The 22224-nt window shown below is 30.4% G+C and overlaps 1 protein-coding gene across 1 annotated transcript in view; it reads left to right on the top strand.

Annotated features, from left to right (window-relative positions):
- Window position 1: 1 nt before the first annotated feature.
- LOC106680469 (myeloperoxidase) overlaps window positions 2-22224 on the top strand; it is a 128648-nt gene continuing 106425 nt past the window's right edge. Inside the window, exons 1-4 of the mRNA XM_024359259.2 lie at window positions 2-9; window positions 994-1104; window positions 3265-3423; window positions 21975-22198. Of these exons, the coding sequence (XP_024215027.2) occupies window positions 2-9; window positions 994-1104; window positions 3265-3423; window positions 21975-22198 (502 nt within the window). The remainder of the gene's footprint in view (window positions 10-993; window positions 1105-3264; window positions 3424-21974; window positions 22199-22224) is intronic.

Genomic DNA, 22224 nt, shown 5'->3' with positions numbered 1-22224 from the left:
CATGTCGTGGTAAGTTGGTCCTCTTCTTCTTTAGTGATGTACGGGAGGTGGCGCTCCTAGCGTGTCGAGTCTTAAAGATGTGACAGGAGGTTCTTAAAATTATTAGAAATAATTGTGTGTGTTTACTTTATTTTGTATTACTTTTTAGAGTTTTCTGGAATAAATCCCTTTACCAATTTATTTCTGGGTACTTCTCATATCTCGTACATCTATTTTATCAATACTTTGTATCTAAGTACCGAAAACAATAGCCCAAATATGTTTTAACGCATAATTTTAAAGTGTGAAGGGGTTTTTATTACGTCTTCGAAATTTCTAAGAAAATACTCCCTGGTCTTTCTAGATATAGACCTGCCTCTCTTTAACCTCTTACTAGGATTAATAGTTCTGATGAAGGACTAAAACTTAGGCCGAAACGTTAGTCCAGACTAAAAATAAGTTTTAATTATCGGTATATTTTCTTTTTTAACTGCACCCCAACTAACCTCTCCTTGAATTATATCGCTCAACTAAATCCATACTGTTATAAATTAAATAATAAATAAACAAAACTTAAATCGAAAAAAAAATTATATAAAAATATATGATCGTTTTCAGGTACTATCTTAGAGACTCGCGAAGATGTTTTTCAACTCCTTGGTTCTTAGTTTGGCAAGTCTAAGTTGATTATAATTTTGATTTTTTCATTCATTGGAAAATGATAGAACGTATGTTTTAAATTCTGTAATTTTCTCATAAAATAGAGCTATGCCACAAATAAAGTTAGATAAACCCTGAACCGCGAGTGAGCGTTTGAGGAGTGGACAGACTCTTTGCTACTTCATTAGCTAATGTTTCACCTTTCTAATTTCCTCTATTATTTTAATCCTTACTTCCCTCATTACCTCTCAGTATATCCTTATATCGATACTTATAGATAAATTGTTTCAACATATTAATTTATTATTTATTAATAATCCTTGGATTTGAAATACACATTGCTGCATTTTTCAGGTGGCTGAGCACAGTAACTTTATTGGTCCTTGTCCAGAATAGCATTTGTTCAGAAATTTTTAAAAATAAGGACTGCGCAATTGTACTATCTTCGGCTGGAGCAGTCGTCACGTAAGTTAATTACATGATATATAATTAATTATATATTAATATATGCTATATAAGCATTAAATAATAAATAAGGTAAATGACCCAAATTAGGCTCGGTTTCAGTTGTCTTATGGGTCATTTATATGTCTTATTATTGTTATAAAATAATTTAATAATTATAGGTACAATTTTTTCTAAATAATTGTAATTTAAAATCACGATGTCAGACGTTTTTGGCTATCATTTTATTAACAAAAGAAATACAACAATTCATAGAAAATATAATTACATGATATCATAGCCGGAATAGATTAATTTAAAATTGATTATGTATAATTTACAATATATATTTCACTTACATCTTACTTTGTCGTATAGTTATCAAAATTTAAATTGATTATAAAAATGGATTTTTCAACCACTAACTTTTTTAAAAAATTCTGTTCTTATTAAATTAAATCATTGATGTTAATATATGAATTCTATTGAAATCTTGAAATTGTATAGAATTTTGTACGATTCTACAGTACTGGTCTTCAGTTGTTTAATGAGTCAGACATGTTCAATTTACTATTTATAGTATCTATATATTTATTTATTACTGTACAAAGAATTGTGATAGATAAATATATTGTAAACACTCTATTAGCTTGTTATGTCTAGAATAAGTTACATGTATTTTAATTTCACCCTCTACGTACGCTATATTTTGCGATGTAAGATAGCGCACGACAAATTGTTTGTTCCAGTTCAAGCCCACCAAGTAATGTTCGAAAGGAATAAAAATTATTTTAGGTAATCGACATTTTTATTTCGAGTTCTGGTAGTGCTATAAATTAAAATATTTAGAGTTAAGTTAATAATCAAATGTTTCTGATATCTTAAGTTAATAATTAAAAGTATCTGATACGTGATTACTAACGCAAAGGACACTGTAGGTTTTCTGTTACACTGTAGCCTTGAGTCAACTCCTGTGGGTTCTGGAGCCCTCCTGAGGTTCTTCCAGCCTCCTAAATTGGTCACCCTTAATTGAGTAAAAGTCTGGGGGTGGAGCGTGATTCTGACCAAATCACCTCCTTGCACAACCGTTGGTCTAGTAACAGTACTTCTTTACTAAGTACTGAACCCCCTGACCCTTGTGTAGCGGTACAGATTTAATTTAATTAATCTATAAAAAACATGTACGTTTTTAAAATTTCAAATATCATTAATTTATTCTATTATCAGATTTCTTTTTTTTTTATTTAATGTTTTTATCAATTACTATACAACAAAATGGTAACATGATCCATGCATTTTCAAGTAGATAGCGTGTTAAATAATATAAGTATGTTAAACCCATTAAAATTTAATAATATAAAAGATAGGTCTTGCTTAAAACTACTTTACCTAGTAAGACCTATTCCTTAAATTTTTTAAAATGTATATAACTTTAAAAATGGAAAGTTAAAAAAAAAACTCTATAAGAATGTTTTTGTCTATACAATGTCAATATATTTCATAATCGGCGATTCCTTAATGGAGAGCCATCCATTTTTAAATCAATATCTAAAACCCACATAAAATTGTCAACTATAATATACTAATAAGTATTTACGTGTTTAATTTTCTGTTTGGGGAATAGAGTGGGCTCAGGGATCCTCAGGTCGATTGTGTAAATATTGTATCTATGGGTGTAAATGTGACTAGATATTATATTATTTTTATTTTATTTATTTATATTTTCCTACACATAGTTTGATTATTTTCATTTTCTTTATCCTTCTGTTTGTATATATTTTAAGAGAGATTTTATTTATTTATTTTCATTTTTATTTTATTTTATTTTAGTATGAATGTGATAATTCATCACTATTACCTATTGCCCACAATAGTGTGGCAGATTGTAATCAATTATCAATTAAATAAAGTTTAAAAAAAAATTTATTTTGGTTTATTTTTTCTCTCAATTATTAACAAAAAGTATGAGAAAGTAAAAAAATGGAGTAATGTATAATTATAGTAATATGTTTAAAAAAAAATTACCCGAAGAAAAATACGAAAAAAAGGGCATATACCACTGTAATTTCAAAAACTTTTAGAGGTAACGAAGGTGAACATGTGGTGTTGCGTATTAGAATTAAATCATTGGGTGAAAATATTATTTATAAATCCAAACAACTATAACTTGAGTTTCTTCAGGGGCAGAGATGTATGCTTACGCTACGAAGATGTAGAAGAAGCTTTCAGCCTGGCGAAAGAGAAGGTGGGTCTGAGGTTCCCTGCCAGGCAAGTGACAGACCTGAGCATTGCACAGCTAGGTACAGCGCTACAGGAGACATCTAGGATAATTGCTAGGAGGTAGGAAATAAAGCATAATTTTATAATTATGAAGTATACTTATTTGGTAATAATATAAATTTATAAGTGGCAGAAAAACTAAGACGTCTCTTTAAATTTATTTAAAATCAATCCAGTAGTACAGATAGATATAATTTCAAAAACGGATTTCCCTGGTTTTTTTGCTAAACAATTTTTTAATTAGGTGCCAATATATCTACTTACTCAATTTAATTTTTTTTTTTTTTTTACAATTTACGTTTCTGGAATGTTTTCCAATAATGACTTAGAGCAGTGGTTCTGATTTTTTTTTTTTTTTTTTGTGGACACCATTTTGTTTTTCTATCAGTACTTTTCACTTCTCAATAATGGACAAACATAAAAAAAAAAAAAAAAAGAAATAAAAAAAAAAGTATGTAAGATTCACGGTTCTAGAGCTAAATTTGTGGGTGACTTATTTTATAATAAAGTTATAAGTACGCAATTCTAGAGGGCTATATGTAGCTGAGGGAGTTAAGCGACTGCCTCATGACTGTAATGGTGCCGGATCGAATCCCGTCTGGGGATTGGACTTTTTTTATTTCTGTTGCGGTCCCACAAAATGAAAAATTGACCCCCACCATGCTTAGAATAAGTTGGTTACCACCTCTAAATAACCCTCCCGTATGGAATGACCAGGAAGGAGGTCACAAAAAAAGTACACAATTCTGTTTTTTTGTCTAATACATTAGAACATTTTTCATAATGAATGTAGTATTTGTTGAAAAAAAATATATCGCCGCTTAAACAGTAATATCTCTTAAGTCCATAAAATCTATATACCATTTAAACAAAATAAGTGTATAATCAAAAGACTGTTCTATTAACATTTCGAAAGAATTCTTCTTGGAGTAAAAAAAAGTATGATTTTTTCTTAAATAATAAAAACAAACTGTTTTCATTTTTTTTTGGAGTTATTATATTATATTAATATTAGAGCTTGAACTACTTTCTATTATATTGTATCATATCAAAAAAATGTAATTTATAAATTTGTATATGTCCGATCACGGATTGATCAGTATGCTGTGTAATGTAGCAACCCGATGTATTTGGGCAGCATGATTGAATAAATTTATTCTGTGAATAATTTCTCTGTGTATTGCTTCTTAACGAACACCTTCGTATAACGGACAGAATCATCTACCACATGGGTGTCCGTTATATTGGAGTTAATCCCTGGTTAATAGGAGTTAAATATACTTCAGGAAAATTTGGCTATCTACCCGTGCCTGAACCAAATTTACGCCTATATTATTATTAACATTATTAAAATAATAGGCGACATAATAACATAATATTAACAAAATTGTGGGATTATTATTTCACAATTTTATCAATCTGATAATTTGGTTGAGCTCAAGTAAAAAGGAAAATAAACATCTTGTTTTTAAGATTGTCACAAGTGTCCCATATAATGTCAAATATATCCCACATATATTGTCAAACATTTATAAAATTATATGACAATTAATGAATAGCATCTATTAGTTCGTTTGTACTGTATCTTAGAGAAATGATTTATTTAATTTTACTTTAGCTGACAATTATGATTCAAATTCAATTTTAATCTTTACTTAATACTATCGTTTCGAAAATGAATCTTAATAGGTTTCTATAGGATGTTATTGACTTGAATGAAATTCTCAAGTCTCCCAATAATCAGAAAATCACTAACCATTTTACTTTTCGTCATTTTAAGAATCATCAAGACAGAAAATACAAAATCGCATAAACTTAGACTGAAGATAACAAATCTCATATCAACAGTCTAAAAAAGATCAATGATCCCTGGACTGCATAACATTCCAAGAGTCCTCAACAAATATTGAGAAAGCTGTGATTTGAGATATCTTGTCTGCATTTATGTAATTATGCAATTATGTAATTAATGTCTTTTGTGTTTTCATGACAACTGAATTGGTTAAACGATTACTGGTTAGCAATTGACAGGTATTTGACCCAAGGTTATGATTTAACATCTAATGATATTTAAAAATATTTTTTTTGGGGCTTTTTGTGAGTTTTCGTACTCTTTTGTGTTTTTAAGATAAACTTACTATTATTATTTTTTCATCTATATGTTAAGAACTTTTTAATTTTATTGTTGTTGAATTAGTGATTACTAATTTCATTCAGTTTATGTTCAATTTGATATGGGAACTTTGAAGAAAAAAAATGTTAATTGGGTTTTATTGTATTGATACTTTTAAAGAAGAACATAAGAAATATGTCTATACATGATATCAGATTTTTATGCAATTTTATATCTAGTTTTCCTTAATTATGAAATAGTTCTCCTTATGATTATCCGAATTAGTGTATTAAAATAAAATCAACTTTTATCTTGGGTAAATGTATGTCATAAATTTAATATTTTATTTAAATTTAAAGAGATTATTTTAACTAAAATAAATATCTAATTAAACAAAAAACTTTTTTTTATAACTAAATACATTATTTTTTCATAAACTAAATCATTTTTTTATCTTTTGCTTTAGTTAAAAAATATTTTTTGTAAAAAAACAATTATGTTTGAAAACATATCTCATTCATCATTATTATTTATTTTATTTATATAACTGTTAAAGTTTTTGTCGATAACTCAACAGTGCATTAAACAAATATATTTAATGTTTGACTTATTTAATTGTGTATTTTAAAATTTTTCAAAGAACGTTTTAAGGTTTTTTTTGGATGAAAATTCGGTCTCGGCTATTTCCACATGTGTTTTTCATGTTGTGTTTCAAGAAGGCTGTTCAACCTCAAGCATCTCTTAGTTGATTCCTTTAATGCTGTTTGCAGCAACATTATGTTTCCAACTCATACGTATTCGGTTAGTATGATTTTTTCAACTTGACGTCTTTCTTCTAAATATTTCGGAGTTTCTACTTCGTCCATCGCCTAGAACCCTCAGTCCTCAAAAAATATGAAATTTACAATATATTAAGTCTCTATAATTATCCTATATCCAAAATTAAATTAAGATTATTTTACTTAGATCAGAACCAGTTATGTAACAAAGATATTAGAGATACAAATGTCTTATGATCTTATACTTCAGTATAGACTCTTCTGTATTTTACAATGTTTTGAAGATATTCACCGAGACACCTATTGATAAAACATAATTAGATCTTGTCTAGTGTTTCAATGATGACAAAGCAAATTTCATGTCATTACCCGAAATCTATTTTCGTTCATCTCTTTATCAGTTTCACTAATGTAATAGCTCATCGAGCCTTGAAGGAAAAATGGAATTCGTTCATTTAAAAAAAAAAAAAAAAAAAAAAATAGTAAGGAAAAATCAATTTACCGATGTACTCCTATGAAGTTCGTTGGCAATCACAGCTCACAATAATTTCAGTAATTAAGAATTACTCTACGCCAACTGCCGGACTATAAAAAATACTTTTACTGTGTTATAAATAAAAATTATTACTATTATTGTTCTCCTAATAATTAAAAATAAACTTTTTATAATGATTGTAACATATATATTTTGTTAGGACATAATATTATTATTATGTTGTTGGTATATATCCACGATTTGAGGAAAATATTTTTAATTTATATGTATAAATTATTATCATTATTCAAACAACATGAAATACGTTACGAATTTAATGTTTGTTACGTTAATTTTAAAATTTAGAGTAAACTTTTAAATGTTTAGCTTCTTGGATATGTTGGATTTAGAATTTTGATCGGCCATATCACTAGTGTAGCACAGAAAAATATTTTAATTTAATTTATTCAATATTTGTTCAAAGCCAAACAGTCAATGATGTATGGTAAACGGTAAATGGTAAACTTAATTCTAATACGTTTTTGGTAAATTTAGTTTACTTAATTTGCCCAAACTACAAATATTTGATATTTAAATTATTTTGCGAGTTAATTTATTATGAAGTAAAATTAAAGTTATCATAAAGAATATGGAAAATTGCCGAACCACCCTTCAGATGATATGAAGAGTACCAGTAAACATTTTTGGCGCCCAAAATTTAAATGTACCCCTGGTCACGATATGAACTAGACTAACTTCCGGATACATTTCTTTTCTGGACTCGATATAAATTTCGATCAGATTTACCGATTACCACTATCGATGAGAACAGGAGTTGTCAATTAGCAGACAGTTAGACGATACGGAACTTGTTGTCGAACGGGGGCATCAGGCTGCAAATAAAAAATAATGTTATCTCTGCAATGTTCCAAGAAGGATCGAAGGCCGCCATCTATTCATTTTTAAAATAGGACATTTTGCCTCCGAGCTAATTAGCCCATCAATTTCTTTCTTCTTTCATCGCTGGCAAAAGGGCCATCAAAATTTATCGTGAAATTAGAGTCATTCATAACGCGGGCATTGTTCTTCCCCTAGGAAGGGGGACCCCTTCCACAATGGCCGTTCTACTCCTTCCGTCTAAGGATTCGATTGTATTAATATCTCGAGATAAAGATCTAATCGACTAATCGAAATAGATCAACTTACGTTTTTAGCATCAACACTACCGGGTAACAATGGACACCAATGTCTTAGTGCTTGTCTCAATTAGTACGGGTTATCGATGTTTTGAATCATATTACCGTAATATGCAGACAAAGTATAGTAAAGAACAAATAAAGGGTGCGCCATAATGTTTAAAATTTATTTTTCTAATATTCTAATCAAATAGAAGAATAATATATTCGTGTATAATTGATGATATGATACTTTCATATCTTCTATACTAGAGGGGAACCAAAGGCGTAGAAGGTTTCTTATTTTTATTTAATTAATGAATTTTAAAATTATTGTTACTTTCAATTTGATATTGAAATTACCAATGATTCAAAACTTGATTAATTTAGGTTGTTAATAGGATTGAATAATTTTAATTTTTTTTTTTTTTACACTAGAATATTGTATATGAAGTTTGAATGTGGTCCTGTATATTGTGAATATTATGTTTTATTACTGACACCAGAGTGGACGATTGATGGGTCTGAAGATTTTCAACTTCAAAAACTATATTCTTTTCAGATGTTTTATTATATTTTAGATAACGCCTAGGATTGGGTTTAGTTAGTAAACGTGATAATTTAAATTTGTGTGATTTTTAAAGTTGTTTATGTAAAAGAGGCCACTTTCAGTCCACACCAAGTGTTAAAGCTGAAGTACTACAGTATGAAAAATCCTCCCACCCAAAAAAAAAAAAAATAGTAATAAAAAAAATTAGGTCAGTTTATGGCATTTAAAAAAAAACCCAAGAAATATGCGACACTTGCCCTTCCCTTTTCCTTCCAGAAAAAAAAATTCTCCAATCATAAGAACTTAATAGACTTCATTGATTCCTAATTGAAATGATGAATTAGTTGTTCTTTCTTGTTAATTATATTTATTGTTTTTTCAATTAATTTGATTAGAAGATTTTTTTTTTCTGGCCAAGACCCCCATTGGAGTCCTATACTGCCTAACCATGGTTGTTGGGTCAAAGTTCTTCATTTTGTGGGACCGCCACTCAATGAAAAAAGTTAACGTCCCAAGGCCGGATTCGAACCGGCACCGCCAATATACATCAAAAATAGGTAAGACTGTGCCTTAACCACTGAGCTATGGGCGGCCCAAGACTAGAAGTTAAGTAGTTACTTTAAGATTTATATGATATTTTTCTTTGTCTCCTTTTTATTTATTTTTTTTTACATCTAAAGGAAAACGTTATTGTCTAAAATAATACTTTAAACGCATGTTATTGTGTTTTTTCTTTTTGTTAATTATTATTCTCATTTTTTTCCCAATTTATTATTACTAAAGATATTTTAATTTTAATTTTTGAATTTCTGTATTTTATTCTAAGGCACTAAAATTTTAAATACCTATTAGATTATTCTAAAGGAATAAATATAGAATTATTATTATATTTGCGTGGATCGTTAGTGGCCATATTAGAAGAGTTGAAGTTGAATGTTGAAGCATCAGTCGAATAATGTTTAGGTTTATATGTTTCTGTTGCATGAGTGGGCCGTTGGGCATCCTTCTATCGATGTGTCCTCAGCAATGGATCGAGTTGGTATATTGAATGGGATAGTCTGATTTTTTATCTTTGGACAGTTTAAATAATTAATATTGCACTTAAACCCCTTGGGAATAGAACCTAATAGTACCTATTCTTCCTCCTTAAATACTACCCAGACCCAGCATGATGCTGTGACAGATAATGAACTGTAGACAGGAGATACCAGCATCCCGGATCTAATCTTCAAACAGAAACTCCTCCTTCTCCGACTGAGCCACAGTTCTAATTACATTGTTTAACAGCTACAAGGGCCCTCTGTCAACACCTGACCCCTTGAATAATTACTCAAGGGCTTGAGAAGAGAGCGAAAGAGGGCTACGAACCCTATAGAGCCTAAATAAATAAAAGAAACAACTACCATTATTGAAAACCAACCAACTGAGCAATTGTATTTTTCAGGTTCGCTCATGCATCAAGTCTTTTGCAAATAATAACCTTTATGGGTTATGACTCAAAGGGAACTTCCCTTTTTCTTTTTTTTTTCTTTTTCCTGGAAGGGTTCTGATGAGAATCGTTCAAGTAATTAACAAATGAAACTATACACCGAAATTCCGATTTCTACATGTCAGGGAGATGACATGCTGTGCTGAAAACTCAATTTTCAAAATATTAATTAGAAAAATATTGATAATTTTTTTTTTGCATTTGTGAATCCTTAAATTATTTAATATATCGACCGAATTAAACCAATTAAGAATTTTTCTGTTTAATTAATAATTTTTTTTTTGATAGATTTATTTATTGATAGATATTACAATCTGCCACACAGTTATAGGGAATAGGTAATATTGATGAATGATCTCATACATACTAAAATAAAAAATAAAATAAATAAATAAGTAAAAAAAAAAAAAAAATAAAAAAAATGAAATAAAATAAAATAAAAAACTCTCAATAATTTAGTACCAGAACTTGGTATAATTAATATTATTTTTGATAATAATATTCTTTATTTATTCTCAGACATGTCAGTTTATAATTACATAAAAGGTATAGAGAATAGACTTTAGTGAATTTGACTAAAATACAAGATTTAAAAAAAAAAATAAAAATAATGGAGTTATAAAACATCATAGAAATAATAAATTGAAAAATAAATTAGACTACAATAGTTTACAAAAAAATAGTTATGATGTTTGTATGGTATAACTAAAATGTTTAAATAAATAGTATAGACATCCAATAAAGTTTGTATCAAATGTAAAATAAATAAATAAAAAGGAAACAAATAAAACAATCTATCATATCAAAATTATAATTATAATGTATTTATAGCAAAATATTTACAACTGTTAAAGACAAGCCATCTCAGGTTAATTATATTTATATTTATAATTGGGGTCGTTTGTAGCCGAGGGAGGTAAGGCGTAGGTCTTAATAATTTCAGAACTGCAGAGGCACCGGTTTCAATAAGCGTCCGGAGAGGATGGGTTCCGTAATAATAATAATTATAATTAGAGACATTATTTTTCATAAGGAATCCATTTAACTATATTATATATTAATATTATTAGTTTATTTTTATTTTTTATTTTTGTGTACCCTTTATTAAAATAAATTAGTATATCATACATATATAATGCATGAAATATATTATATATGCTTTTGAGTCCTCTCCCTTTGACTGCCTTGTGACATTGTAAGTTGTTGATATTAGTCCAGCTAAGGTGGTTTAGTCTAGCTATAGTCTAAGACTACGCCATGGAACGTATTAGTTTATCCATTAATTTACTATCCATATACCAAAAATAAAACTCATGACATACCGAGTGGGAGGGAGACAGCTGTATAATTTTTTCTCGGAGTTGACAGTTGTCATAATTAGGACTTTTTAAAGTTAGAAAAAAAGGACAAATCCCCATGTCTACCTCACCATCCTTAATGAGAATGGTTGAAGTAGGTTATCCTTCATTATCGGCTTGAAGACGTCCGGGGGGACGAACTGTCGACTTACGGGAGATGAAGTCCAGTCCAGTCAGCATGGTTTAGGGATGAAAAATATCCTCTAGTCAGCAGGGCTCGGACACAATCGGCCCCAGCATTTGTCACAAGCTGTGGAACAGCCCCTTGTATTATGAGAAACGCTTTTTACCGCCCCCTCTAGATTCCTTCTTATTGATTTAGCCATCTAAATCACTTTAACTTTAGGAGATTTGTCGAGCGAAAGGTGGTACGAATGGATCAAAAATTGTATATAAATCAGGACAAGATTTTAGTTTTACTGACTGTGAACAAAAATGCTAGCGTATCAATTTATCATTCAGACATTTTTTTTAATAAAGTGCTATTATTGGGTCCAGAGTAAGCGTGTTTTAATCAGATAATTTACAACAAAAAATACAGAAAAAATATTAGACAGATTATAAATGTGAAATGTAATGTAATAGACCTTTCCTAGAGCTATCATTATTTCTATAATTTTTAAGATATTTTTTTCCCTTTTTTATTTTAAAATTGAAGACTACAGAGGACAAAACAAAGTATCTCACATTTTCCAAAATATTCAGAAAGCGAAGTTGATCTTGGAATTGCCTATTCTTTACACTTAACGTAAGTAATAAGTTTAATTCTTGGTTTGTTTTGTATACGCCATTAAAATATCTATCAGAAACCGATGTTATCATTTAAAAACAAAAATTATTAATTTAATACAATTTTAATCCTTTTTTCCTCTCAAGTTTTATTCTTTAAAATTTCTTCAAAGTTTCGGCCCTCAGGCCATTCTCAAGGATACCACCTTCAATATTGATGTCATGTCTTTTTAAATCTTAAAATTGCAGACTAATTGCCCTTGTCATATATAACTTTTTCTAAAAAATTTATATCTTAGATTTAAAACTTTTTTACAAAAAACTTTCCTTCCTTCACTTACATTTACAACTTAAAAAAAGGTTTTTAAATAAAACAAAAAACATATTGAAGGTGGTATCCTTGAGAATGGCCTGAGGGCCGAAATGTTGGAGAAATTTGAAAGAATAAAAGTTGAGAGGAAAAAAGGATCAAAATTGTTTTAAATTAAGAATAAACTAAACCACTCTCAAACAAGCATATATAAAATAATTGATCTAAAAAAAATGATACTTAAATGAAATAAACTAGTTTTTCCCCTATAGCTTTCAGTTATAATTTCTAATTCATTTTTTTCTAATTGAAAATTAGTCTTATCTTAAGAAATGTTCAGATATCTTTTAGCGCTCAAATTGAAACTGTTTAATATTTTTAAATGTAGTTGGTAACGATTTTCTTCCTATTAGATAAGCAGGTTTCATGATATTTACCGAAGTGAAGTAAAAAAAAAAAAAAAATTGTTTTTCGAATTAAGTTATCTTGGAAACTTTCGAATTCCAGTTTTGTGTGCGTGTGTGGTCACCCTACCTTACTAGATTTTTTCTAGTCGAAAATTGTCCCGGGTCTTCGTACTCCTTACTGAAAGCAAGAACATTTAGGAATCAAGAGGTCATCCCGAAAATCGAGAAGAGTTGGGAAGAGTAAAGGAGCCTCTTGTTCCCCCTTTGGATAACGGTGGCTATTAGGATAATTGGCGAAATCAGGAGTAGAGGGAGGGGCGTTCATAAATTAATTAAAGGAATTGTGTTATTTAAATTGATACAATTGTTACTAATTGGTAAGGGTTTGTTCGGCCGCCATACTTACTGCCCCCCTTGGTGGCACTGGTCCAGCATGTCTTCAGAATCATGAATATCGAAAACAATCGATTACTGAAATTTTTTTTTTAACATTTATTTATTGCTATTTACAACTGTACATGATAATACATTTAGTAAATATGATCTAAGTTAAATTGGAGTGTTACAGGCGTGTAGAGAAACTACCCATTGGTAGCACTCTAATGACATTTTACATTAGCTGGTCTCGTTGCCATCTTCTTTTCAGGCGCCTCGGAGGATTGTCAGGAATGGAAGAGGATGCAAGATTAGAAACTAGGAGGTTTGAGTGGTTAGAGAGTTTATGATGGAAGGAGTGATATCTGATTCGGGCTAGATAGGTTACATAGGGAACATTAAGGTCTTTATGTATGATTTTATTTGTGACAAAGTATGGAGCATTGAGGATTTTGGATTGTAAGGATTGAATACGAGAGGAATTCGAAGGTTTAGTGGAGCCCCAAAGCTCAACTCCATATGTTCAGATTGGCCTTATTACGGTCATGTAGATCAGTCTTTTGTAATGTGTTGGAAGTTTAGACCGTTTGTCTAGTAAGTGCTGTAATAGTCGAAATCGACGTGCAGTTTCCTGTCTTTTCAGTCTGGTGTGAGGATTCCAGGTTAATCGTCCAAGGTAGCGCATCTGTTCGACAGGGATAAGAGTAACATTATTAAATGAAACTGTAGGGCAGTCGGTAGGTTTACGACGAAGGGTAAAGGTGATTTGATGGGATTTGTTGGAATTTATCTTAATCCGATTACTGAACTTTAAATTTAATTTATGTAATTTGAATAATAATCCTTATCTTTACGTTCGAGGCAAATAACGCTCTGTTCATTAATACCAATCCTTATTTTTCTATATCTGCTTTATCCAGAGGTAAATATGACTATTTCAAAGGGAAATTGTAAGGGACTATGACCGATTTCAATAAAAATATAAATTTTTCATTTATATATTTGGAATTAATATATTTATCTTTTGATAACAACAATTAATTTTAAAAAGCGCTCTAATCACCCAATAGATGACTCCATAACGCCTATTTAAACTTAAAGAAAGACTTGAACTATTGTGTTCCACCATACAATCAAAATCTTCCCATTTCTACTCCTTTAATCCGAAATCTTTGGATTCTTATTTCTCATAATTTTCATTATTTTTTAAATAATAATAATAATAATATAAAGAAAGGTTTATATATAAATTTAAAATAAAAAAATTATTAATGTTTGAATAAAATCATTTGCATCCAAATTAAAGTCTTAAAACATTCTTTATTTTCTCAAATGTCTAATGTTTCGGCCTTTGATCGATCTTAAAATCAATTTACACTCATATAAATTATTAAAAAAAATGTTTGCAAGCTATTCTCCCCCAGTTACTAGTTTCAATAAAAATTACCCTATTTTGTCACTATTTTATTAATATTAAACTTTTAATTATTATGAATTTAACTCTATTACACCTTGCTATCATAGCAATATTGTTTTAATTCGGATACGATTGATTCTATTTAAACAATAATAATCATTCTCAAGGAATTTAAAAGATTATACATTAAATTACTAATATTTCAGATGTATATTTGGTATTATAAAGGTCTGCAAAACATTCTCAACCGAAAATTTTACCAGTTGTTTTTCTCACTTGGTCAGTTACAGAACAGAAGCGAAAAAAAAGGATCCTTGTAAGCAGGGAAAGAAAGATGGGAAAGTCAAGGTGTAAGAGGGATAAGTGAGTTATCCGGATCCTATCAGTAGAAGACAAAGTGATCCTATGGCTCAGCCTTTGGTCCACCCTAGGCCCCCCCCATCCTGCTGAACCCCCCCTCTAGTGTAGAGATAAGAGGCACTAATGGGGTGGCGATTTACCCTAGCTGCTGACTGCGCGTCCTATCTTGGACCGTTGCCATCTGTTACCTAGGGCTCTGTCACTGGAGGATACCCTATCCTCGAGCAATTAGGACATGGGCAGATAAGCCTTCAGGTAGATTAAAGCTTCAATCCACTAATAGAGTCTAAGGTTTAATTAATAACCCCAATAAGCTAAGTGTTACATTCACTGCTAATTCGGAACAGTCCGCTTCAAGTGATTTGTTCCTCGAATTAGCCTGTAAATAACTGAGCATGCAACTTTTCGCCAATTCAGGCATCATCAGGACAAAAAAAGATATATGAAGACCAAAGACAGTACATCACACGTCAACAGCTAGACAAAAAAAGGGTGCGCGCATCACACAACTTTAACTTAGCATGCTACATCATTTACTAATTTTGATGAGCCTTAAAGTTGACAGATCGACTAACTAAAATTTCAATAGTTTTCAGAAGAGAACTTATAATATTTTTTGTCATAAATTGAAAGACATTTTTCTTCTATACAAGTATGGAAGAAATATAACTACAGTTTACTAAAATTTACATCTTACTCCTAACCTCTTATTCAATAATTATCATATTCTTTCATAGTTTAGATTCATTCATGGTTTATTACGATTAGCAATTAGTGATATTTAATATTTAAAATAAACAATTTTAAAAACACTTAAACTATTTTGGTTTGAATATTTTTTTTATATATATATAAAATGGAATGGTCGAATCTTTGTCCACAATAAATTTTTGAATTACTGGACCTTATGAGGCACCAACTAATATTTTAGCGAATTTGGGTTATGTACATAATTTCAATTTCACAAAATCTACGTAGGACCTAGGTTTCCTCTATATTACTACTAGATATAGATAGAGCATTGAGTTTTGTGGTAAAAAGTAAAAAATTATAGCTATTAAAATTTAATTTCCATATTAAAAATGTCTGTTATGTTCTTTATCGCATATGTTGGTTCAATGTTGCCAAATCATAATAATAATAATGTATGCGTGAAGGTTTAATTTTAAATAAATAAAATTATTACAAACTTTCCACATTGTTCATTAAATCCAAGGACATCCTCAAATATAGCAATAGCGAAGCATTGCCGAGTCAACTAGTATTGCTATAAAAATTTGTACTAAAGGTTTCTCTTGTAGTGTAAAAAGAGACTTAACTTTGCCTGGATTACAGCAGTTTAACAAAAGATAATAAACCTGCATACTACGGAATGTGATCGGGAGAGTTCGGGCGCCTTCGGATATTTCCAATTCCCCCATCTGTTTTAGTCGAAGTGAAAATAGCTTTCTCCCATAATTAAAGCGTAATATGAAAATATCAACGAAGGTACAATAATATCAAATTCTCCCTTCATATATTATCACTACTGGCAATGAGAGATGGTTTATTATTCCAAATAAACGAAATAAAAGGTACTTCAAAGGATTTTTTATTTTTAAAATCAATGATGATAACATCTAACTGCTATTAAAAATCTTTAATTTTTAAATTAAAGACAATCGTCTTTACTTGCGTGTAGACTTTCCCATTAGAAGTCAATTATTTGTTTTGTTAAGTCTATGAATGTCAATATTTTAAACTATTCAAAACTATACTTTTCTTTTTGTCTCTTCTTAAGTATAGTTATTTTTTTTTATTTATAATTTTTTTTTCCATAATTCATCGTTATTATTTACAATTACACAATATTTATAGCGTTGCAAATAGTTAAGGGTGTCTTTTGCACTAGACTAACTCCCCACAATCAATGTTTAACAAAACAGAAAATATAACTATGATATAAACCATGTAAGGCCCGCCAGGCCTATATGGTATTAAATAAATATATATTACGTGTAGACGTATGTCTAAAAATATTGTTTTTCAAGTTTCAGATAGTAGTTTTCCAAGGATTTCCAATCATAACCAAGAAAGATGTCTTCCAATATGTAGTTACACGGAATGTGGGGGAAAAAAAATTAACGTTAGTGTAACTCCCCTATATTAAAATTAGGTTATCAGTTTGGTAAAATAAAAACCGTACTTATTTTTATTATAATTAATTTTTTTTTTTTTTATGCATACAATATAGTAGATGTCGAAAAAATTTGGAATAGCCTTTTAAAATCCTATTTCACATTTACATGTTAGGTGTAGTGAAGGCCCAAAAAATTATAAATTTATATAGTTGTTGTTTTTTCAACTATTAAAAAAAACACACTTTAGGTATATAAAAATCTAGTGTATTAAAATCAAATAAGAATCTTTCCTATTAATGTAAAATAAATAAAAAATCCGTTTTAACTTATGAGATTATATATGGAATTAATGATAGTTGTTAATAGTCAATTTTTGTTTAAAATATAATATTTTAAAAAGTGCTAACGTATATTTCTTTTGATTGTATATGATTCTTTTAGCTATTCAGTTCACATCTAACAAAATAAACAGCTGTGGTGAAATCATTTCTTATTTTACCGATGACTGACACAAGGGTCGACGAGGAAACACTGAGAATAACAGTAGGGGGAAAAAAAAAGACTCGAGATTCATGAAGTGTGAAATAAAGTATTCATTGATCAGTTTGGAGAGCTGAGAAGATGGGACCTGTCAATGATCCGAATGGAATCGGGAATCCGTAATCTCTGCAGACCGACAACCACATTTCTCAGGATGTTCCTCTTGAGTGATGACCTGCGGAAGAGGGGGAGGTTTGGCGATCTGCAGAGGCTGAAGTCCAAACCGGTCTTTGCCACCGATAGTGAATCGCGTTGGCCCACTTAAATCTATTCGCTGAGACTCGAAAGAGACACTTTGCAAATTGGAAATCTGTCCCACTGATCTAAATTAGTATTTAAAATAAAAATTCAAAAAATTACTTTCTAGACTAATTGGCGAATTAGGCTCTATTGCAACTAACGTAAACGTAAATTATCATAATTTTCAATTTGATAGTAAGATCTTATGTTTTATAAGAGACTCTTGTTGGATCTTCGGCAGTGATACCTCGTCCTGTACTGTCCAGTAGACTCCACACAGGAGAAGTCCCTTGGAAGATATGAAAGAAATATAGGGAACATAACATCATATTAGGTTTTATAATTATAATATAAACAAATGACGTTTCATTTATTCGATACATTATTGATTGTTCAATAAATGATATAAAATACATGATAAATATGATATACTTCGAAGTTCATTCAGACCTCGAGTTCTCAGGCACTGTCTTTTTAAAAGTTGAAAAGTGTTGCATAAGTTACTACATATTACTTATCAAAAATTAAGATTTTTTTTCTACAATATTTAAAGTTTTCTAATTAATATTGTACTAAACTGATACACCCAATTTTCTTGATACATTCCGTCAACATTCTATGATTCTAAATTTTATCACACAATCTTCTCATCTCAGTTTTGGACGTCCTCTACCACTCTTGCCCGGTAGAGTTATCAATCTAGAATTCGTTTTGGGGTGTCGTATTCATCGGGGCAACGTACTCGGCCCAGCCCAGCCCAGAGAAGACGTTCTATCATTATGAGCCTGATAATACTAGCTTCTCCAGATAGCTTCTGTGTTTCCGCATTTTTCCGTCTTCTCCAGTGGTCATCAACCTTAAACGGATCAAATATTCTTCGCAATATCTTTCTCTAAAAAATGAGGATTGCATTCTTCTTGGCCTTCGTTAGAGTCCACGTCACTGACACAAATAAGAGGACTGCGCGTATCAAATCTTGTAGTAATGTTCACTGTCCTAGAGACAAACAGGCTGGTGAAATGCTTCCTTAGAAGATTGGCACTGAAGATTCATTTATTTACCTCGAGAGAAAAAAATTTATATGAATACATAGAGTTTGGTCCATTAAAGTTTCAGGAGATAGACCACAATACTTATTTATGGTCTATTGTTAACTCTGAAAATAATAAATTAAAAAATTGTGTTTGCCGTACGTTACTTTTCTCCGAAATCCATTGGGCCAACTTTTTTTTTTTTTAGATTTAGCACCAAAGTTAAGTTCACCTAAAGATAATATTCAGAACTCGTTATTACCTTCCGCCTTTTTATTCTAAAATGGCGTTATATTAGGTGTTTCTTAAGGCCAAAACTCGGCCACTTATGAAGATTGAGAAAAAAACCTCGTGTTTAGGTATAACTTTCTTAAAATTTGAAAAAATAAAAATGCAGCAAACATACAGTGCTGTAGACTTAGTTTTAATTTATTATTTTTGTAATTGGTCAAGAAAGTAAAAATCAGTCCCCCCTCAATTCTTGAGGTTTTAACATACCAGAAACATACCAGATTTTTTATTATTTGTAATTTAATAAGATAATTAATCAAAACAATAAACCAAAGTTAAATAATTGTATTCGTTTTCGTACTAATTAGTTCCGAAGATGGGAATCAGGAATGTTGGTACAGAATTTGTCTTGTCGGAGAGGCTTCTACAGAGTTAGTGTTTATCCTTCTTGGATTTTAATTGACTATATAAAATGAATTTTTATAATATATAATCACAGATTATTATATTCATCAATTTGAAAATTTTTCCTCTAATTTTCATATTCCTAAAAGCTATCGATTGATCAAAATCATATTAAAATATGTGTAACGGACCCATTATGGCAAGAAGGGTTCGTTTATTTGCAGTTGTAGCCAAACAACGTAGTATCGAAGACGTAGGTGGGAAGATAAGAGTTCATTAAGCAAAAGGAGACTGAGGAGGACCATTTGTTCGCTAATGAAACGCTCAAACAATAAGGATCCCCCTTGCTAACTGCCTTCTGTAGTATAATATGACTATACATTGGGTTCACATTCAATCCTCGCCGGTGCAGAACAAAAACCCTTTCACTGCAATACTGTTGGAGAATACATTGTTCTTTCAATATTGAGGTGGAGGAGATGGTTATTAATTTAATCTAGTATCTATTTAATAAAGTCACTAAAACTTGAATACAACTCAGTGGTCATTTTAAATACTGCGTCTATTATTCCAAGATTTTTTTTTCGTTCTTCCTAATTTAATATTTCTGTATCTCAAAAGTGAAAGAGACCATGCCTACTTTTTATAGAAATTGATTTAATGACCGTGATGTACAATTAGTTCTCTAAATAGTGACATAGAACGCTCAGCCCTGTGACAATAATTGGTGAAATTAGGCAGCTGAAAACAACACCATGCCCCACTTTAGTTTGGAGGTAAAAGACATAATATAGTGAACATGAAGTTTTATATCTCTGAAATATTCAGTACCTATCAAAATCATAATGATAGGTTTAAACGTATTAAGTTATTAAGTAGATAACGAAATTTTAAATTAATTTACAACGATTAAATTTTTAGTATGTACTCATACGTATTTAAATTGTTAAGCTATTTAGTTCGATAATCAACGCAAGAAAGTCGTTTACGAATTTACGACAGAAATTTCTGTGCTTAGATTTGGTATTAGTAAGATTTTTGATAATTAATTAGGGAAATAAATAACAAGGAAAATAATAGATAAACAAACTCTTTCAATTCTTTGATATTTAAAATCATAGAACCATTTTATATTTATCCTGTAAATATCATCGGTACCAGAGCACGATTTTATGGCATCTTTAGTTTTTTAAAAATTTTTTATTCGTATGTTTCTGTAATGTCTACTATAAATTATCTTCGCAGGAGTAGCTGTTTTCATGATGTTTGCTAAAATAAATTGATTTCTAGTTGTTCGGAAAAACTTTCATATGCAAATATAAAACTTACATAATAGTATATTCAATTAGCTTTACTTTTCTGCTGGCAGACTCAAAATAAAGGAAATTTAACTAACTATAAAGTAGTTTATTACACTTTTGTAGTAGTTATTACACTAATGATATTCGCACATGAATATAAATTTGGCACATGAAAATTTGTCCGAATAACGATAAATCAACTTATTTTAGCAAATAATATGAAAACTACTGCTCCTGCAAAGGTAAATGTCATGAACTGCTTTATAGTACATTAAACTAGCTTTAATTTGAATACTAACAGAAATATGTACGTCGAATGGTTTTTGATATATAGATTTCTCAAAATAAATTCACTAACTACGGATATCTCAATACGTCCCATTCAACATTTTTATGAAATGTTGCTTTTTAAAATGCTATATATCGAGAACTATTTAACATAAATAACTCTATTAGGGCTCATATTTTTTGCAAATTTACTCTTCTTTAAATGACGTTCTCTTAGGTTTTTTTTGTGTTGTGGCTACTTTTTATGATATAGAGCTCCGAATGAAATTTTTTTTCATCGTTTTGAAACAGCCGTCATTTTTTATTCCCCCTACCTATACTTGGCAGACTCATCAATTTAGACTCGTAATTATATTTTCAATTAAGTAATTAAAAATTGGGGTGAAATAATTGGCTTTTTTCTCTCCTCTTGGGCTCTTGTACTAAAACACTGGAGCTTTAGAAAGCTATATATCGAGAACTATTGAACGTAAAAAGCTCTGTTAGGGTTCATCTTTTAGCAAATTTATTCTACTTTAAATGATGTCCTACTAGGTTTTCTAGTGTTGTTGGTAGTTTCAAAGATATGGAGCTTCGAATGAAAAAATATTATTTCTAACGTTTTTTTATAGAGCCGCCATTTTGTATTCCTCTTAAGTATACTTGGCAGACTGGTCACTTTTGACTAGTGCTTAAATGTAGTTTACATTAAATTAATCTAAAATGGGGGTGAACGGACTTTTTCTTTTCACCGGGCTCTTATACTATATCCTTTGCATCTGAAGATGACTTATGAATCAAGGTTTTGAATTATGAAACTCATTTATATTTTTTTGTCTTTTTTCATACTGCTTCCAGGACTGTGTTACCATCCGGTCGGAGTTCACCACTGAGCAATTTCATGTAACTTCTTTAAACATATTGTTTACCATCCTTCAGGTTCTGGTTGAGCCGTTGGGAAGTGGAGAACGTCTTGCCTCGGCTGGACACGAGCGGTACGGCGATCGGACGGTACTGCGCGTGGCCGTTGCGGCGCACGACCGCGAGTTGCCCGCAGGAACGCTACCGCCGGGCCGATGCCACTTGTAACAACCTCCTCGACCCAACACGAGGGGCCGCCAACCTCCCCTTCAAGCGGCTTCTGCCTCCCTTATACGCCGACCGTGAGTATTATATTATTAAATTTTAT

The sequence above is a fragment of the Halyomorpha halys genome, unplaced genomic scaffold (genome assembly GCF_000696795.3).
Source record: "Halyomorpha halys isolate HHAL.00 unplaced genomic scaffold, Hhal_1.1 Scaffold263.1, whole genome shotgun sequence".
Classification (NCBI taxonomy): domain Eukaryota; kingdom Metazoa; phylum Arthropoda; class Insecta; order Hemiptera; family Pentatomidae; genus Halyomorpha; species Halyomorpha halys.
Note: the sequence above shows the minus strand (reverse complement) of the source record. Positions and strands in the feature narration are given on the sequence as shown.